Genomic DNA, 15,568 nt, shown 5'->3' with positions numbered 1-15,568 from the left:
GGGCTTAGGTAGTCGCCCCTTTGCTCAAGCCCAACTTGACAACTCTTTCACGTAGCATATCTCGCATATCGCCCCCATCATCCATATACTCGGTCAGGTCAAGGGCCTTCATAGCCCATTGCTGACATAGATCCTCATCACCTCTCGCCAAGATATCAATCGCATGGTTAAATGTTGTTGCAATGATCCAGTCCAAGTCCTCTGCAGGGAAAGGCTTCTGCATCTGTGATAAATGTTAGCTCTCCCCCAAAAAAAAAAAAAAAAAAAAAACAACGAACCCAATCAAGAATGTATAGTGATGGGAACCACTTACTTGGCTTCCTTCGCGTGCTATCTGGACTGCTTGTTCCACAACCTGGAAAGCAAGGTTGTCATCCAGGGGTAGGATAGCTTGGAACATGCAACGCATGTACTTTGCGAGTCGCTGATTGTCAAATTCTTCCAGTGAGAATATCTCATTGACAATAAGCCGCATGGTTCCATATACGACTGCTGGTATTAGTTTTCCATGCGCACTGCTAGAGGTCAGTCAATACGTACCATTTCCTGAAGCTTCGCTCCTTAGCAGGCAATCTCCCATCGCCTTATACATCATCTCATCTTTGCAAACCCGGGCCTTTCTAATAATCTGACTAAGATCGTCCCAATTCTTTAAGCAGACGGCGCTCTCAAAGTCAAAGACAAAAAGCGTTGACAGCTTGGCTAGGAGGTCGGGATAAATTTGAGACTTGGGATCGTTTCGGAAATGAGCGTCAAAAAGGGCGTCAAATTCTGAAATGTGCCGTCTTGTCTCAAGGTACTGCTGCAGTTGTTCATCTACCTTGTCCTCAGTACGAGCCTGGGAGATAAGTGCCGCGGCGACGACGAAGTGACAACGGGCGGACATCAGTCGTAGATCAGTATCATCCTCCGAAGGAAGATCGGATGGGTAACAGTCCACAAATGCGAGACACGCACGGAAGATGCGGATTAGATGCCACAGCCCCTAGACATGGCACTTTGTCACGCCGATGTTGTATGCGTTCTTTCGAAACCAGTGCAGCTCCGATACTGTGAAGACTTTGCAACCTTGCTCATCCTTTGGTTCTAATTTGGCGTGTTCACCCGCTGTGTGTGTGTTAGAACGCAATCAGCCTTGTGAGAGAGAACCTACCCCTTTCAAAAATTCGGCAAGTTTCTTCTGCAAGTTCAGAACTTCGGCCTTCTTCACTACCCTCTTGCGACTCAAGCGAGTGTATAAGCCTGATCGTACACCTTAAAATCGATGGCAGATTAATAGTCAACGAGCCTTCAACATCAAAGGTTTCGGCAACCGCCTTCAAAGCTTCCAAGGTCAATAGCTTATCGCCGACATGCTGTGCATCTCTTATACACGCATATAGTATATCTCGACATTGAGATCTCTCGGTAAATTTGCCCAAGAATTCGATACATTGACGACCCAAGTCATGATCCCAGTGCAGAAGAGAAACCCTGAACATGAGATATCTGGTAAGCGGCTCATCCTGGATGCTTCTGGGCATTGAGTGAAATGCAGAAACTGCAGCTTCTGAATCACTACAAGCAATAGCGCACAACACCAGTCTCCTGCTGAACTTGCCTTGACATGCCTCGCCACTATTCGCAAAGATAGAGTGGAGCGCAGCTTGGCACCAAAGTTGGGATTCTTTGTACTGCTTTTTGGAATAACTAGTGTCGAGTTTCTTCCAAATGAGCTTCTGTTGTAAGTTATATGCCTGCAGGTGTGATGTAGTTGTTGAACTCACAGAAAGTGCAGCAGTTGAAGCCTCGACATCACACTGACCAGCTTCTTGAGCGAGTTGATCCAGGGTTTGGATTAAATCTGTTACGCTCACAGACGCATCTGCTTCCATCGTGCCCATCCAAACTCGCCGGACAATGGCTTTACCTATCCAATCCATGTTACTGCACGGCATAAGTTTCCTGAGTAACAACTCATTCATGAGCCCTATCGCCAATCGTGGACCCCTCATTCGCAGTTCGCTGATACCATGCAGAAGAAAGCTGAGCCCAGCGTCCGACAGATCGAGCGACCGTATCATACGGCGCAGTATGCTCGCGCTCGCGTCGGCGTTGAAGACTTCGCTTGGATATCGTTGAATAATTTCGAGTCTCCAATGTAGAACCACTGGCTTGTCCCCGATCTCTAATTCAACATGCGAAACTAGATTCTCAGCTTCTTGTAGTCCATCTTGCGATCCTGTGGCGAGCAATGACTGTATAAGTTCGTGGTGGATGGATATACGAAGCTCCAGCCCTTCTGTCGAAAGTCTTTCTAGCGCTTGGCCATTTATGAGGTCAAGTGCTCGCCGGAGCCACTTCAAAGCCATTTCATGATCGCCCCTCGACAAGAGGTCTCCCCCAATGCCGTGGAACGTGTCAGCTAAATGTTCAGCAGAGGATGGATCGAGATTGTGTAAGAGGTCATCTGCTTTGGCGTACATGTGCTCCGCAACGTCGAGACGGCCCTGTTTCCACGACTTGGCTGGTCAGCAAGTCGTCAGAAATGTTGCTTCAAGACTCACCAAAGCACATCGCATAGTCAAATATTCAGCTTCGATCTTTTGCACCTGCGCCCTATCTTCAGTGGTCAAGTTGTCGATCTTTTTTAGTCGGTCGATGTAATCCGCAGCTTTGGCCATACTTAGAAGCGCTCCGTCCAGGTCCGATGATTCGACACAAACTCGCGCTAACGTGAGTGACAAGCCCATCATGTATATCAATTCTTCCAAATTATCTCTTCTTTTACCACGTCGATGCTCCCGCGCGAGGACATGGGCAAAGAAGGCTAGGACTCGAGTACGGACCTGCAGTTGAGTTCTAGCAGTGGACTGCAGGAGGTCGTCCCTCCTTCTCCTTTCTTTGATACATTCGTTCCATAGCTTCCTCCCGATATCCTTCAGATCTCTGGAGACTTCTACCGGAGGAGCAACGCGGTTATCAACCAGAGCATTGGCTGTGGTTATGTAATGATTCAGGTCGGAAAGGAGAACATCGGTTGAGCTCGAGTTACATGAGGTGGGCAACTTGGAAAGGAGATCTGTAGCGAATTCTGTCCCGATGCTGCGAGTCAGTAAGGTCTGCCACATCCATTCGCTGTTAAATCCTTGCCTATGATTTCCTTGAGCTTCTTGGTGTGGTTAGTAGTTGATACTTCAGCCGACGCCATGACAGGTGTGCAAAAGGGGAATGCAGCCGCCTTGTATAAGAAGCGGTGTATTTGGAGAATACCGTGGTCATCAGGTATATGAACGGAAAGAAGAAATTAAAGAGTACCTCGATCCAAAAGATCCTACTGCATTTGCAACCGAGTCATGTGAGTCCGTTGCGGAATGCATGAGGGTAGGAGCAATGACAGTGCTCCTTCCAACAGCCCAACCCAACCAGCTGCCCAAAGCCGAAAAACAGACTTCAAAGGCCAAGTGCCCAGGGACGAGAAAACCATCACCAAAGACTTATATCAAAATCAAGATAATATTCAAACTGTTATCTTCTGTCTAACGTAATGCGAATGAATACATACGCTCCCAAACCATGTATCCAAGCGCCGTTCCCAGTTCCGACTATTTTCTTTTTCTTACTAATGTTTGAGGCCTTACAGCACTCGTCTGCAAGTGCGACAACTCATGCTGTGCTTCTTCTCACGAAGCATCAAGAACTTACGGCATATACATATATCAATACACCCATGGTTATTGTGCTGGTGGGTCATGCGGCAAGAAATTACCAACAATTAGAGCTGGCCTATTCGAATTGGTCAGTATAGGGAGGACGATGGAGTCCAAGTGACTAATACGTACAGTTTGTGCTCATCTCTTCTGATCATGAACGAGAAACAACATTTCACAACTGGATGCGTTGACCCAGGGGTTGGATTCTTCAGGGAGCAGGCCGTCAAGAGGGTCTCATGCGCTGGATCGAAAGCAATTGTGCCAAATTCTTCCCAGTATCGCACCATTGATTCTTCTGTGAGGATTTCGTGCAACGCGATTTTGCCCTAGAGTAAGCGAACGTTAGCAATCCATTTGCCAAACCCCCTGTGCTTTGGTTGGCACCAAACTACTGTCACGAGGAGGTGTAGGCCAAGCAAGACTTACATCTCTGAGTTGAGCTACTGACACGCCAATCAGCTCTGCCATCTCCTTGTTGCCCCTGAAGATTTCACCGGTTCTCCGCCAGCAGCATGCGGGGACTGCCATACTTGCAAACACCCGGTCATAGTCCATGAGCTGTTTCTCAAACCACATCTCAACGTACACAAGTTCTATATCCGTCAAAGCATGTGCCTTTTCTCGAAAAGCGGGCCGGAAGCGAGCGATGGTCCTCAGAATCTTATCTCTTGACGCTGTTGTGATGTGTGAATTGAGATATGCACCCAAGCGAGAATAACCGTTGATATAATTGAACGGCTTTAGAAGTCCAGCATCGTACTTGGCCTTGAGCACACGCGCCATTCGCTCCTCTGGCGTGTCGTTGCCTGATGGGTCGGCAGCTTGTAGATAGTATTCGCGAGCCTTGTCGGCGGGCACAACGCTTCCCGGTCGTGGAATGTTCTTACCCTCAACGTTCGGAGGGGGTGGCAGCATTGATCCCTCTGTCATGTTTGACATGGTGTTTGAACCACCGGCTCCCATAGAGGAGTTGGTGTTATTTCCAAACCTGGGTAGCATCTCCGACTGGCTCTGGCTCGACCGCTTGAATGCCGGGCTCTGTTGTTCCTCTGTCGGCACACTGCCGTCATCGAGTAGACTCGTATGGAGGAAATCGTTGAGAAGATTGAACTCGTGAGTGACTTCTGAGGCAATCATGTAGTTGGGGTGATAGCTGTGCATATCATGAAAATGGTTCTGAGCTGTCATCCACGCATCTTGGAAACCCGCAACTAGTGGCGTGTCAGCGATCTCAGATCAGGAACGATTCCTGGGCGGCCCCAACCTCAGCCCACCCGTCTCCGCTCGTGATTAAAAATTGAAACAAGGGACATGCCCCTCTCAGGGCAGGACAAAGGGGCACAAAACGTACATTGATTCGCGTTACTATTGCCGTTGTTCAACGCAGTGCCCTGCAGGCCCGAGACCTGGCCGGGTTGCACAATGGACAGTGGGCTACCTTGACCCAGCACCCCCCCAAACGATTTGGAACCTCGCTGCCTTGTCGTGTCAAACGTTGGAGGAGGTGGACCCATGGTACTAGAGATTGAGCTACGAGCCATATCAGACTGTGCGTCCGATTCATCAACTACAGAGGGGGCCTGTATGCTCTGAGTGCTCTGAACACTCTTTGCCTTCTTGGAGTCGGCATCGCGAGGTTCATCGTGGCAGAGATGTCCAATATTGCGTTTAATGCATCTGGTACATGGTCTCTCCTATTCATGGCGTCAGTGACTTGGCTTTGAGGTGTAAAAAGCAAGCCCCTCCCCTGAATACCAGAACACAACAGCTACAGCTCAGGTGTCCCAGCATGTTATCAAGACAGGAAGCAGGGGTCGCCTAGGATCGTACTTACAAGATCGCAAGTCATATGCTGGACGCACGTAGAAAGCAGATTGTCAGCTACAGTTCTCTCAACGCTCACATATGCAAACTGAAGGGTAAACTAGACGAGATTTGTCTCATAGGCGCCATGCCGTCGCACAGTAGTCCAGTTCAACAAATGAACTGGCTGCTTAGAACGCCTAAAGCTGCTCAAGGTCCAGACAGAACCAATGCGAACGCGCGTCGTTGGACTTGGGGTTGACTTACAGATCGTCGACAATATACACAAGCTGTAATGAAGCGCCCCAGCGATGTCAGCCCAATGTTCTTCTTGGTTAAGATAGATAGATGCATGCGCCATGTTAAACATTGCCCCTGGAATTGGAATTGACGAGTCGATGGCTTGGCTAGTTAATTGGTCCTGATATAAGATTCTTTTGATCGCAACAACCAGTATCATGACCTTCACTCCCAACCCCAACGCGAACCCCCATGGGTACATGCGCAACAAAACATCTAGAACCTGTGCAAGAAAAAATAGTGTCATTACTTAGGAAGACGTACCATGGTTGACTTTACGTCTCTTTTTGGTAGGGGCCTTATGATTGCCAGAAGCAGTGGCATTTGAGTTCTTGTCGCGGCTCACTGCCTTGCCATCGTCGCCTTTGGCAGGCTCCTGCTTAGCGCTCTTGCCCATGGTAGCGGCATTCCGGTCGGTCATTTTGTCTTATGCTCCCATTGGATCTCGAGGTTACGCAAGGCGGCGTCAGGTTCGCAGATCATTTGCGGCTCGCTGCAGCAATCTTGTATGGTCTACAGCTCAGCCGAAGCGACACGATCCATTCACACGTTGTCGGCGGCTAGTTGTTGCGATTGCGATTGCGATTTCTGCAGTTCCTGTGCGTGGATGTCGGTTTGCCGATTGTAGTTTTTCTCTGGAGAGTCGCGCGCGCGTGAATTGGTCCCGTGGAGGGGGAGGGGAGAAGGAAAATGGCTGCGCAAGTGGTGTGAGCCGAAACGGTCGAAAGGATGAGATGTTGAAGGGCACGAGGAAGTGCAACGAGATGGAAAAGATGAATTGATAGCTCAGCAGCCGAGGCTGGCCCGAGAGAGGTAAAACAAGGGACACCAGAAGCTTGTAGCAGTCCAAGTCGAAAGAGAAGGCAAAAAGACTGACGAGGACCTGGACAGTGAAGTTTGAGCCAGGCTTACCTTGGGCTTAGGCCTGGGGCCGAAATAGGCTGGTCTTGGTTGACCACCACTGACTGAGGACTGTGGGGGCGCCTAGAAGCAGAAGCAGCACAGCTCACGAGCGAAGTGGGCCTTGGATCAGCCAGTTTACGTTGAATATCGTCGTGAAGAGCGTGAAAGAGGACCAGTAAGTATTAAAAAAGATCAGTATTGTCATGGGTTTAGTTACTGTTAGTCAACAACGATAAATAAGAGAAAAGTTTCTCCTCATTTCAGAGACTGGAGAAACGGGCCAGAGCTAAAAGTCAACTGCACCTCCCTCACCAGGCAGGGCTACCAGCGGGAAGGACTTGCTTCCTGGGGGCTGGACCTACCTCTTGGAATAGCGGCAGGGTTTAGGGAAGGTGCCAGTGGTCCCCCGGTCTCGGTGAACGAGCGGCCGGGGCGGGTCCGGGCGAGTCTCCGTACCTCCGGAGCACAGTCTAGAACTACTATACCCGAAAGCCTCAAACCTGCAGACATACATAAGTTGGTACATTAATCATACCGCTCGATTCATGATATTCTAGTGGAAAACCAGCTGGCTTCCAGTTTAACTGCTTTCAACTGCCGGCAGCCGAGGCAACATCACTCAGCCGAAGGGCCATATACAGAGTTCGTTACCTAGGTACATAGGTATATATTGTAATTTCACTATATAGTGGTACTTTATGAAATTTTCTCACTTTCTGGGGTGCATACTTCTCAATCTAGGGCATTATATGGAGGACATATCATTGCCGAAGTGGAATTGAGATATCCGAATAAGACAAACAGGCCTCCAATCGAACTCCAATGTCCTCACATCTGCTGACCCCAGCCTCTAATTTCAAAGTCAGGTACAATCGCATTCTCTTGAACAATCAGACCATTTCATTCCTTTCAAGTTATAATAGCACACCGTGCACAATCAGGGGCCATGAGCCCTTTCTTGACCATTCTGACATGATCTTCTATAAAACGATCTGGTACGATGTCCCAGGGTACATGCTGACCTTGACCTTCGGTGAAAGACTGGCGCTAAATAAACCCACAGCGGGCTGGAACACTTGTCCAAATCGAGTAATCGCTCGTCTGGGGCATCTCTGCGTGTTATTATTCCTTCACTGCAACTCTATGATGGTGATATCACTTCTCATTTTGCACTATAATAATTGCCGCATAGCATCCTTTCCTCGTTTATCTATATCGCTGATGTCATATTATCTACTTACCGTTGAAGTATTCATGTAGTTCGTTGCTCTCGTTCCGGATGTCGGCGATTCACGGCTTGCTTCAGGTCGTGGTCAACAACTTTGGAAGGTTAAAGATGATTTCAACCAATAGGATGTGATCCATATTCTGTTGGTAACTTCTTTTTTACTTGGGCCAAGACGCACGTACATACAACCATCATCAAGGTCAAAGATTCTCATACAACATGATATTTCATATTACTCGTAAAGTGTGCCTGACCATGTCAACCTTGACTCCATAGTAACAGGTATCCCAAACACCTAAATCCTTGCTAGACCTCATAGTTCCTCGTTGAAAGGTCATGTATCAGACTAGATCGCAACAAAGAAACTCTTTTCTCCTTCCTTGGGCAAAACTCTTGCCTTGCGCATAATCTCATCCTCACACGCCAATCGGATCCTTTCAGGCGTTGCTGGACTTTCGAGCCGCAGAAGTCCCTCACAAGCGTCATCGCCGATCTTAGCCTTTACTCCGGATTGTGCGCGCGCTGCCTTGAGTGCATCTCGAATAGCGAAGAAGACTGAACTTCCCATGAAGAAAGGCGGTTCGCCTACACCACGGCTGCGTTGAATCGTACGCAGCTCTTTCCATTCCACATCTTTGAGAAGTGACACATTAAACGTCTGAGGAATATCTCTGAACCCAGGAATCTTGTATGCGCCAGGGCCGCGGGTGAAGAGATGTCCGGCCATGGGACCGTTGCGTAGCCATAATGACTCTTCCATCGTGAATAGACCGAGACCTTGGATGAACGCACCCTGGATTTGACCATAGTCGATCGCTGGGTTGATAGACTGACCAACATCCATCTTGATGTCTGCGCGTATGCAGGTCCATGTTCCAGTCAGTAGATCAAGCTCCACTTCAGCTGCGGCAACTCCCTGAGTGAAGTAGAAGAACATCTTGCCCTTGCCAGTATTCCAATCATATCCAATTTCGGGCGTCTTGTAGAAGCCTTGGGCAGAAAGATTGACACGATCGAAGTAAGCAGCGTGGGCAAGATCCTTCATGGTCGCTTCAGGGCCCAACTTCTTTCGATATGGTGCCAGTCGCTCGTTCAACTGTTCACATGCGTTGAAGATGGCGTATCCATTCAAATCCGACGAGGCTGAAGCAGCTGTCGCAGAGGCGTTGGCCACCGTATTTGTGGAAGTCTCGGAGATGAAGACATTGTCCAATGGCACACCCAATGTTTGTGCCGCAATCTGGGTGAGCTTGGTATGCAAGCCTTGTCCCATCTCAGTACCACCATGGGCCACCAAGACAGAACCATCGTGATAAATGTGCACCAAAGCTCCAGCCTGATTCAGAAATAGAGCGGTGAACGAAATACCAAATTTGGTGGGAATCAGGGCCAGACCTCTCTTCCGCCACTTGTTCGTTTGGTTGAAATCGGTAATGGCATGTCGGCGGGCTTCGTACATCGCCTCGTCTTGCACCTGCTTGTACATCAGGGGAACATGCCAATCTCCAAGACCTTGACCAAAATGAGTCTGGGCGTCCTTCTCGTACAAGTTGATTTGTCGTAGAGTTTCGACGGGCATTCCCAATCGGTCAGCCACCTCCTCCATGTACGACTCTGCGATGAACATGCCCTGAGGCCCACCAAATCCTCGGAACGCAGTGTTGGACATCGTGTTCGTCTTGCACAAGCGTCCTCGAATATGCACATTAGGAATATTGTAGCAACCATCGATATGGGTCATTGCTCGTTCGCATACAGCTGCACTGAGGTCGAATGTCCATCCTGCATTGTTGAAGACGTCACAATCCAGAGCCTGAAGCTTACCGTCCTTGTTCACTCCGATCTTGTATTTGCCAAGGAAAGGATGGCGTTGTCCACTTGTAACCATGTCTTCCTCTCGCGACAGCATGTATCGGACTGGTCTCTTGGTCTTCTTTGCTGCGAGCGCCAAGATAGAGCTGAGAATCACTGATCGTGACTCCTTTCCTCCGAAACCGCCACCCAGTCGCTTGACACGAACGACAACCTTGTTTGACTGTACATCGCAAACTCGCGAAGCGAATACTTGTCTGAATCAAGAGTTAGTATCTAATTATCAGAGCAGAAAACATAAGACTTACGTTTCATTGGCGTTCTGGGTACTGGCAAAGATCTCCATCTCTCCATCCTCGGGCTTAGGCACAACCAAGCAAGCATTGGTCTCGAGGTAGAAATGTTCTTGACCACCCATTCTGACTGTTCCAGTGAACACATGGTCACACTCCTTGAAGGCCTTCTCCGTATCTCCCTTCTTGATTTCCCTGTAGAAGTTGTGGTAACTATCAGCTGCAATAGCATCCTCAATCGAGAGCACAGATGGTAAATCTTCATATTCAACCTTGACTGCTCGGGCAGCCTCCTGAGCTCGCAGAGGAGAAGTTGCCAGAACTAAGGCAATCGGTTGGCCTACGGTCAGAACCTTGCCCTCAGCGAAGAAGACCTCGTCAAAGTGCGGAGCACCAAATTTGTTAGCATCAGGGGATGGCATATCATCCTTATCAACAACATCCACTACTCCAGGAATATCCAAGGCATCCGAGTAGTCAATGGAGATGATTTTGGCGTGTGCTCGTTTTGAAAGGACATAACAGGCATGAAGCTCGTTCTTCATGGCAGGAATGTCGTCGGTATATTGCGCCTCGCCTGTTGTTTGCTTGAGAGCCGCCAGATGGGGGTTGGATTTGCCAGTCACTTCCTTCTTGTAAGCCACAGCAGCATTTTCATCGACCGCTCCATTAGACAAGTCTCGCTCAATTTCGTCAATAGCCTCCTTATCGACCTGCTCTGAACTTCCATCAAGGATCGTCAGAACGTCATGATAAAATCGGTAGAAGAATCCAAAAGCCAAAGACTTTCGGTAAGACGCCATACCACCCGGAACACTGAATTGCAAGTCAAAGTCGCGGCCAAGTGCGTTCATGGTTCCCTCCAAAGTCTCCAAGTCGGCGAATCGTCTTCCAACAAGGTATTTCATAGCTGTTTTGGCAGCAGCCGTCATAGCAGCCATGCCACCATAAATGAGGGCTGCTTCTTGAACGACGCCCTCATCATCCAAGCGAACCCGCAGAGCTCCGGTAACAATAGCGATATCGTCGTCCTTTCTCTTGGCCTGCTTGTACGCCCTGAAGTATTCGCCCTTGCTTTGGGTAACCGGAATGCGTATCGACGCAATGATCGCATCCTGGGCGAGTGCTGTCCTTCGATAACCAGTGAAGAACTGTGAAACCGGAATTTCTGTCTCTTTGGTGAACGACTTAGCCACTAACACAGCATTCGCAGCCCAAAATACGGGATTGAGATCTGAGATTGGCGATGCTGTGACCAGGTTACCCGCAGGAGTACCGACGTTTCGAATTTGTCGACCAGCAAAGAACTTGAGCTGCTTGAGCATAGCCTCAAAGACTTGTGCGCGTTCTCGTCCATAATGAGGGATAGCATGCTCGCAGATACTCTCAAGGTCAGTCAAGACAACATTGCCGCCAATCTCAAGATGATCCTCCTTGAAAGTGTACTGTCGCAACTCAGCAATATCGCCAACATAAACCGACACAGGGTACTGCAAAGCCTTGAACTTTGTTTCGATCTGAGTTTCTGTGCTTCCACCGATAATCTTGGCCTGAGGATGAGCACTCTTGATCTGAAGGAGCTGTTCAACGGTGACAGGGCGATACCATCTCCGTCTCTTGTTTCCGAATGCCAGAGGCCGTAACTCGTGTCTCTTGAGAGCAGGTGGGAAGATAAGCTCTGTATCTGGGTTATACTCGATAAATCCTGGAGGCGTGAATCGTTTAATAGGTGCATCGTCAAGGTTTGCTTTGTCCATACAGCAACCTCCACTGGGTGGGCCGTTACCGTTCTCCATGCAGCACCCGGTACCCCCTGCTTTCTTAAACTTCATACCCGGCTTATCAACACTGAACGTTTGAGCCGCATCTAGAATAGAACGGTAACCAGTACATCGACACAGGTTGCCATCAAACGCCTCCTCAACATCATCTTTAGAAGGAGAGTCGTTGTTTCGTAGTAAAGCATACAAGCTCATCACAATACCAGGAGTACAGAAACCACATTGGCTGCCATTAGACTTGGCGATACGTTCCTGAGTTGGGTGAGGTTTTTGGGAGCTGCCGATACCTTCAACGGTAACGACATGTTTACCGTCTAAACTGACGAGAGGAGCTAGACATGCGTTGACACTGGCATGGTAGATTTTCTTGGTTGTTGGGTTATACTGGCTAACCACGATTGTGCAAGCTCCGCAACCGCCTTCGCCACAACCACTGGCATCGTCAGTATCACAAGGGAAGGTTTCGGGGGCTGGGACAAGTGCTTACAGCTTTGTCCCTGTGAGGCCGATGCCTCGTAGATATTCTAAGACTGTGACCTCTGGATCTATTTCGTCCAGAACGACTTTGGTTCCGTTAAGGTAGAATCGAAGGGTATCATCGAATTTGGAGGTTAGGGTTGCCAAGGGTTCAGGGTTGGACTCCCTCGTCGGAGATACAGCGCTAGGCGCCATGATAGTGATGGATGAAAGCAATGGGTATCTTAAATGGTTGTTGGGAAGAGAATAAGAATCCAACGGTCAGAAAAGGAAAAGATAGAAAAGACAACGGGGCCTCTGTAGCTCTTATCAACAAACGAACCGAGGCGTTAATGGTACAGTAGCCCTTAGGTTGTACTGTAGAAGGCCGGCAAGGGTTAGATAGCGGGTTCAAGTTGTGATTCTTCCCTGCGTCATATTAACAAAAACAACCGGACCTTGTGCAACGGCACCTTCCTCTTCCTAACGAGATACCTGTGATAGCAAAACAGTAAACGAATGAGAGGGCGGATTGTTTCTGTTTGGGACGTGTCAAGCTTAACGAATCGCCACTGATAAGCCAAGATTTGCACCCCCGCTACAGCAGCCACTCAGTGCTTGTTCCCTCTGTTGCTTGTGCGGGGAAGAGAGCCTCTACCCCACGATGCAGCTCGCTAACGGCCGGCTCCGCGACCACGATAGGCCAGTTCCACGATCGGGATCCTCCACTTTGACATCGGAGTTCAGAGACAAGACATAGAACTCAAGAATATAGCGGTGAACTATGTGAAGCAGTTGTCAAGCTGTTCTAAAGAGCTACCGTAGTTCTTGTAGTTCTTTCTCGGAATCGGTGACAGGATAATACGGACCTCCAGATAATGATAGAAAATCCTTGGCCAACCGGGGGATTCTTCACACCCTGGTTGTCGTCTATCTCACGAACTCATGCACATACAAGGGATCACAGACATACGGACCAACTGCACTATAGGGCTCAGAGAACGAACATAAGATCTACGAAACCCGTCTAATCTAGCCATGCTCCGACTCTTTAACTTTCTTTCCTTCTAGCATGCTCTACTCTTGAATGTACTTCTTCAACCCCCTTAGCCTCTCCTTAGCCTGCTCCAAAACATCATCATTCTTACACACAGCAAATCGGATATAATCCTCCGCCAAGTGCGCATTGTGAGGAGTATAAAATTCTGTAGGAGGAATAGCCGCGACGCCAATCTCCTGGATGAGGAACCACGCCAGCTTGAAATCTCGAGGGCGGCTTGCGACGTGAGGAGGAAAGGGGTAATCCTCTGGTAGCTTGACCTTGGCCATGTTGACGAGTAGGAAGTAGCCACCCTCAGGGTATGTCACGGGCAGGTTGAGTTCCTCGAATACCTCGTTGAGACGGTCGACCTTGGCCTTCATTTCCTTGATGGTTTCATCCCAGAAACCATTCTTGTCGGCTTGCTCGAAACCAATAGCAGCGGCTTCTTGAAAGGGGGCGGGTGTTGAGAAGCAGATGCGAGTGTGAGCGGCAGTGACGGACTGGATGAGCTCTTGGGGGCCAATTAACCAGCCTGCAATGTATTAGCAAAATGCCATGGCTTGTTAGAAACTCTGGACGTACCAACACGCCAGCCAGTGGCATAGAAGTTCTTTCCAGCAGATCCAACAGTAAGAGTGATCTTCTCCACCTCAGGAGAAAGGTTGGCAATTCGAGTAAACGGCACGTAGAAAAGACGGTCATAAACCTCATCCGAGAGAATTATAGTCTGGTGCTTGACAGCGAGATCGGCAATCTTTTGTAGCTCCTCCTTGGAAAAGACCTTGCCTACAGGGTTGTCTACTGGAGGTCAGCGCTGATGTAAGCGGAACGCTTGTGATACTCACGGGGAGTGTTGATGACAATCATCTTAGTGCGGGGCGTGAAAGCCTTCTCGAGCTCGTCAAAGTCGATTGTCCAGTCTGCGGCAGAAGAGTTCTTTGTAGCTCCTGTCTCGGGAGGATGAAGGGGAACATAGACGACCTTGCCGCCAGGCATTTGAATGTTGCTGATGTATCTATACCAATGTTAGCTCAGTATCCAATACGCAAGTGAGGGCACTCACTGATCAAAGAATGGTTCAAACACAATAACCTCATCACCAGGCTCAAGAAACCCCATAAATGCACTCAGCATACCCTCATTAGCACCAGTAGTGATGACAATCTCAGTCTCAGGGTCTAACTGACGACCCCACAATGGTGAATACGCATCCGCGAGGGCCTTCCTCAGCCGCGGTCGTCCCTTAGCAGGCGCATACTGATTGCACTCAACACGATCCAAAGCCTCCTTAGCAGCGTTAAGGATGAAGTCAGGAGGGTTGTAGCCAAAGAAACCCTGACCCAAGTTCACAATAGGCTGAATAGGTGAAGACGCAGCAGCCTCATTGATCATGGACCTATTTCGGCCGAGTTAGTTATCGTTGTTTCTAACAGGATTTGGAGTAATCTTACCAAACATCCTTCTTCTGGCCCTGAACTCGAGCCGCGGGCTTGAGCTTTTGAGTCTGGTTACTCATGACGTTGACACTGCCTGAGAATGATCTTGATGAGTGAAGAGGGATAATGCTTCGGAGTGTGGTCCGGAGCACGGGTTGAGAGGGGCGGCTCGGGGTTAATATGGAGCGCAACATCAACAGCGACGAAAGGGTCCTTTTCAGTATTAGTCAGATCCCTCGATAGTTGTAGCAGAAACCCTCACGTATAATTCTCTCAATGAGAGGAATCACGCCTTGACAATTGGATCAATAGCAGTCTTTCTCTCCACAAGTAGCTTGTATCACAGCGGTTGCGACATCGCCGTAACCGGGAGCATTGGGTGATGACTAATAACTTTTGTGGGGGTTTAATTCTCCTACTAATCGCGTCATTAGCTCCAATGATGAGCACTGAAATTGGTTTATTGGGATTGGCTTGATAACTCGATGCAAGCAAGGTTGTGTTACGGCACTTGATAGAATGCATCGGGTTTGTTCCGACAATAAGCTCCTTTATCCCTTGCTGCCCGCTCTTCTTCAGAATAGCGAGACCGGAGCCTTTTACTATCAGTCGGAAAAGTACTACACAGTACTGCATACAGATATCCGTGACAAGGGTCACTTACATATACGGCTCATAGTTCTGATGCCGATAATACTTCACAAGGAACTGAAATGTTCTCAACTAACAACTTGTCGCTAGCAAAAGCAATACATACAGATCAATAGCTGCAATATCAACGACTTCCCTGGGTTGAAGACATCACTTCAAGTACTGGGACAC

At 48.8% G+C, this 15,568-nt stretch overlaps 3 protein-coding genes across 3 annotated transcripts; all 3 read right to left on the bottom strand.

Moving 5' to 3' along the window:
• Positions 1 to 4: 4 nt before the first annotated feature.
• On the bottom strand, positions 5 to 6,216 carry BKA55DRAFT_589074 (meiosis protein SPO22/ZIP4 like-domain-containing protein; the record flags this gene model as incomplete). Its single annotated transcript, XM_046194878.1, has 13 exons — positions 5 to 223; positions 314 to 489; positions 541 to 907; positions 992 to 1,107; positions 1,154 to 1,676; positions 1,767 to 2,501; positions 2,547 to 3,084; positions 3,545 to 3,601; positions 3,822 to 4,018; positions 4,119 to 4,903; positions 5,044 to 5,386; positions 5,763 to 5,785; positions 6,060 to 6,216. 13 exons carry the CDS (start codon positions 6,214 to 6,216, stop codon positions 5 to 7), a joined length of 4,236 nt encoding a protein of 1,411 aa, XP_046057456.1.
• Positions 6,217 to 8,272: 2,056 nt separating this feature from the next.
• On the bottom strand, positions 8,273 to 12,484 carry BKA55DRAFT_496860 (molybdopterin binding aldehyde oxidase/xanthine dehydrogenase; the record flags this gene model as incomplete). The annotated part of the gene is made up of 3 exons (XM_046186404.1): positions 8,273 to 9,995; positions 10,047 to 12,245; positions 12,300 to 12,484. The coding sequence occupies 3 exons, from the start codon at positions 12,482 to 12,484 to the stop codon at positions 8,273 to 8,275; spliced, it is 4,107 nt and encodes a 1,368-aa protein (XP_046057455.1).
• Positions 12,485 to 13,345: 861 nt separating this feature from the next.
• Positions 13,346 to 14,826, bottom strand: BKA55DRAFT_496552 (pyridoxal phosphate-dependent transferase; the record flags this gene model as incomplete). The annotated part of the gene is made up of 5 exons (XM_046186380.1): positions 13,346 to 13,842; positions 13,893 to 14,108; positions 14,156 to 14,325; positions 14,374 to 14,706; positions 14,762 to 14,826. 5 exons carry the CDS (start codon positions 14,824 to 14,826, stop codon positions 13,346 to 13,348), a joined length of 1,281 nt encoding a protein of 426 aa, XP_046057454.1.
• Positions 14,827 to 15,568: the final 742 nt, after the last annotated feature.

The sequence above is a fragment of the Fusarium redolens genome (genome assembly GCF_020744475.1).
Source record: "Fusarium redolens strain MPI-CAGE-AT-0023 chromosome Unknown BKA55scaffold_1, whole genome shotgun sequence".
NCBI lineage: Eukaryota > Fungi > Ascomycota > Sordariomycetes > Hypocreales > Nectriaceae > Fusarium > Fusarium redolens.
Note: the sequence above shows the minus strand (reverse complement) of the source record. Positions and strands in the feature narration are given on the sequence as shown.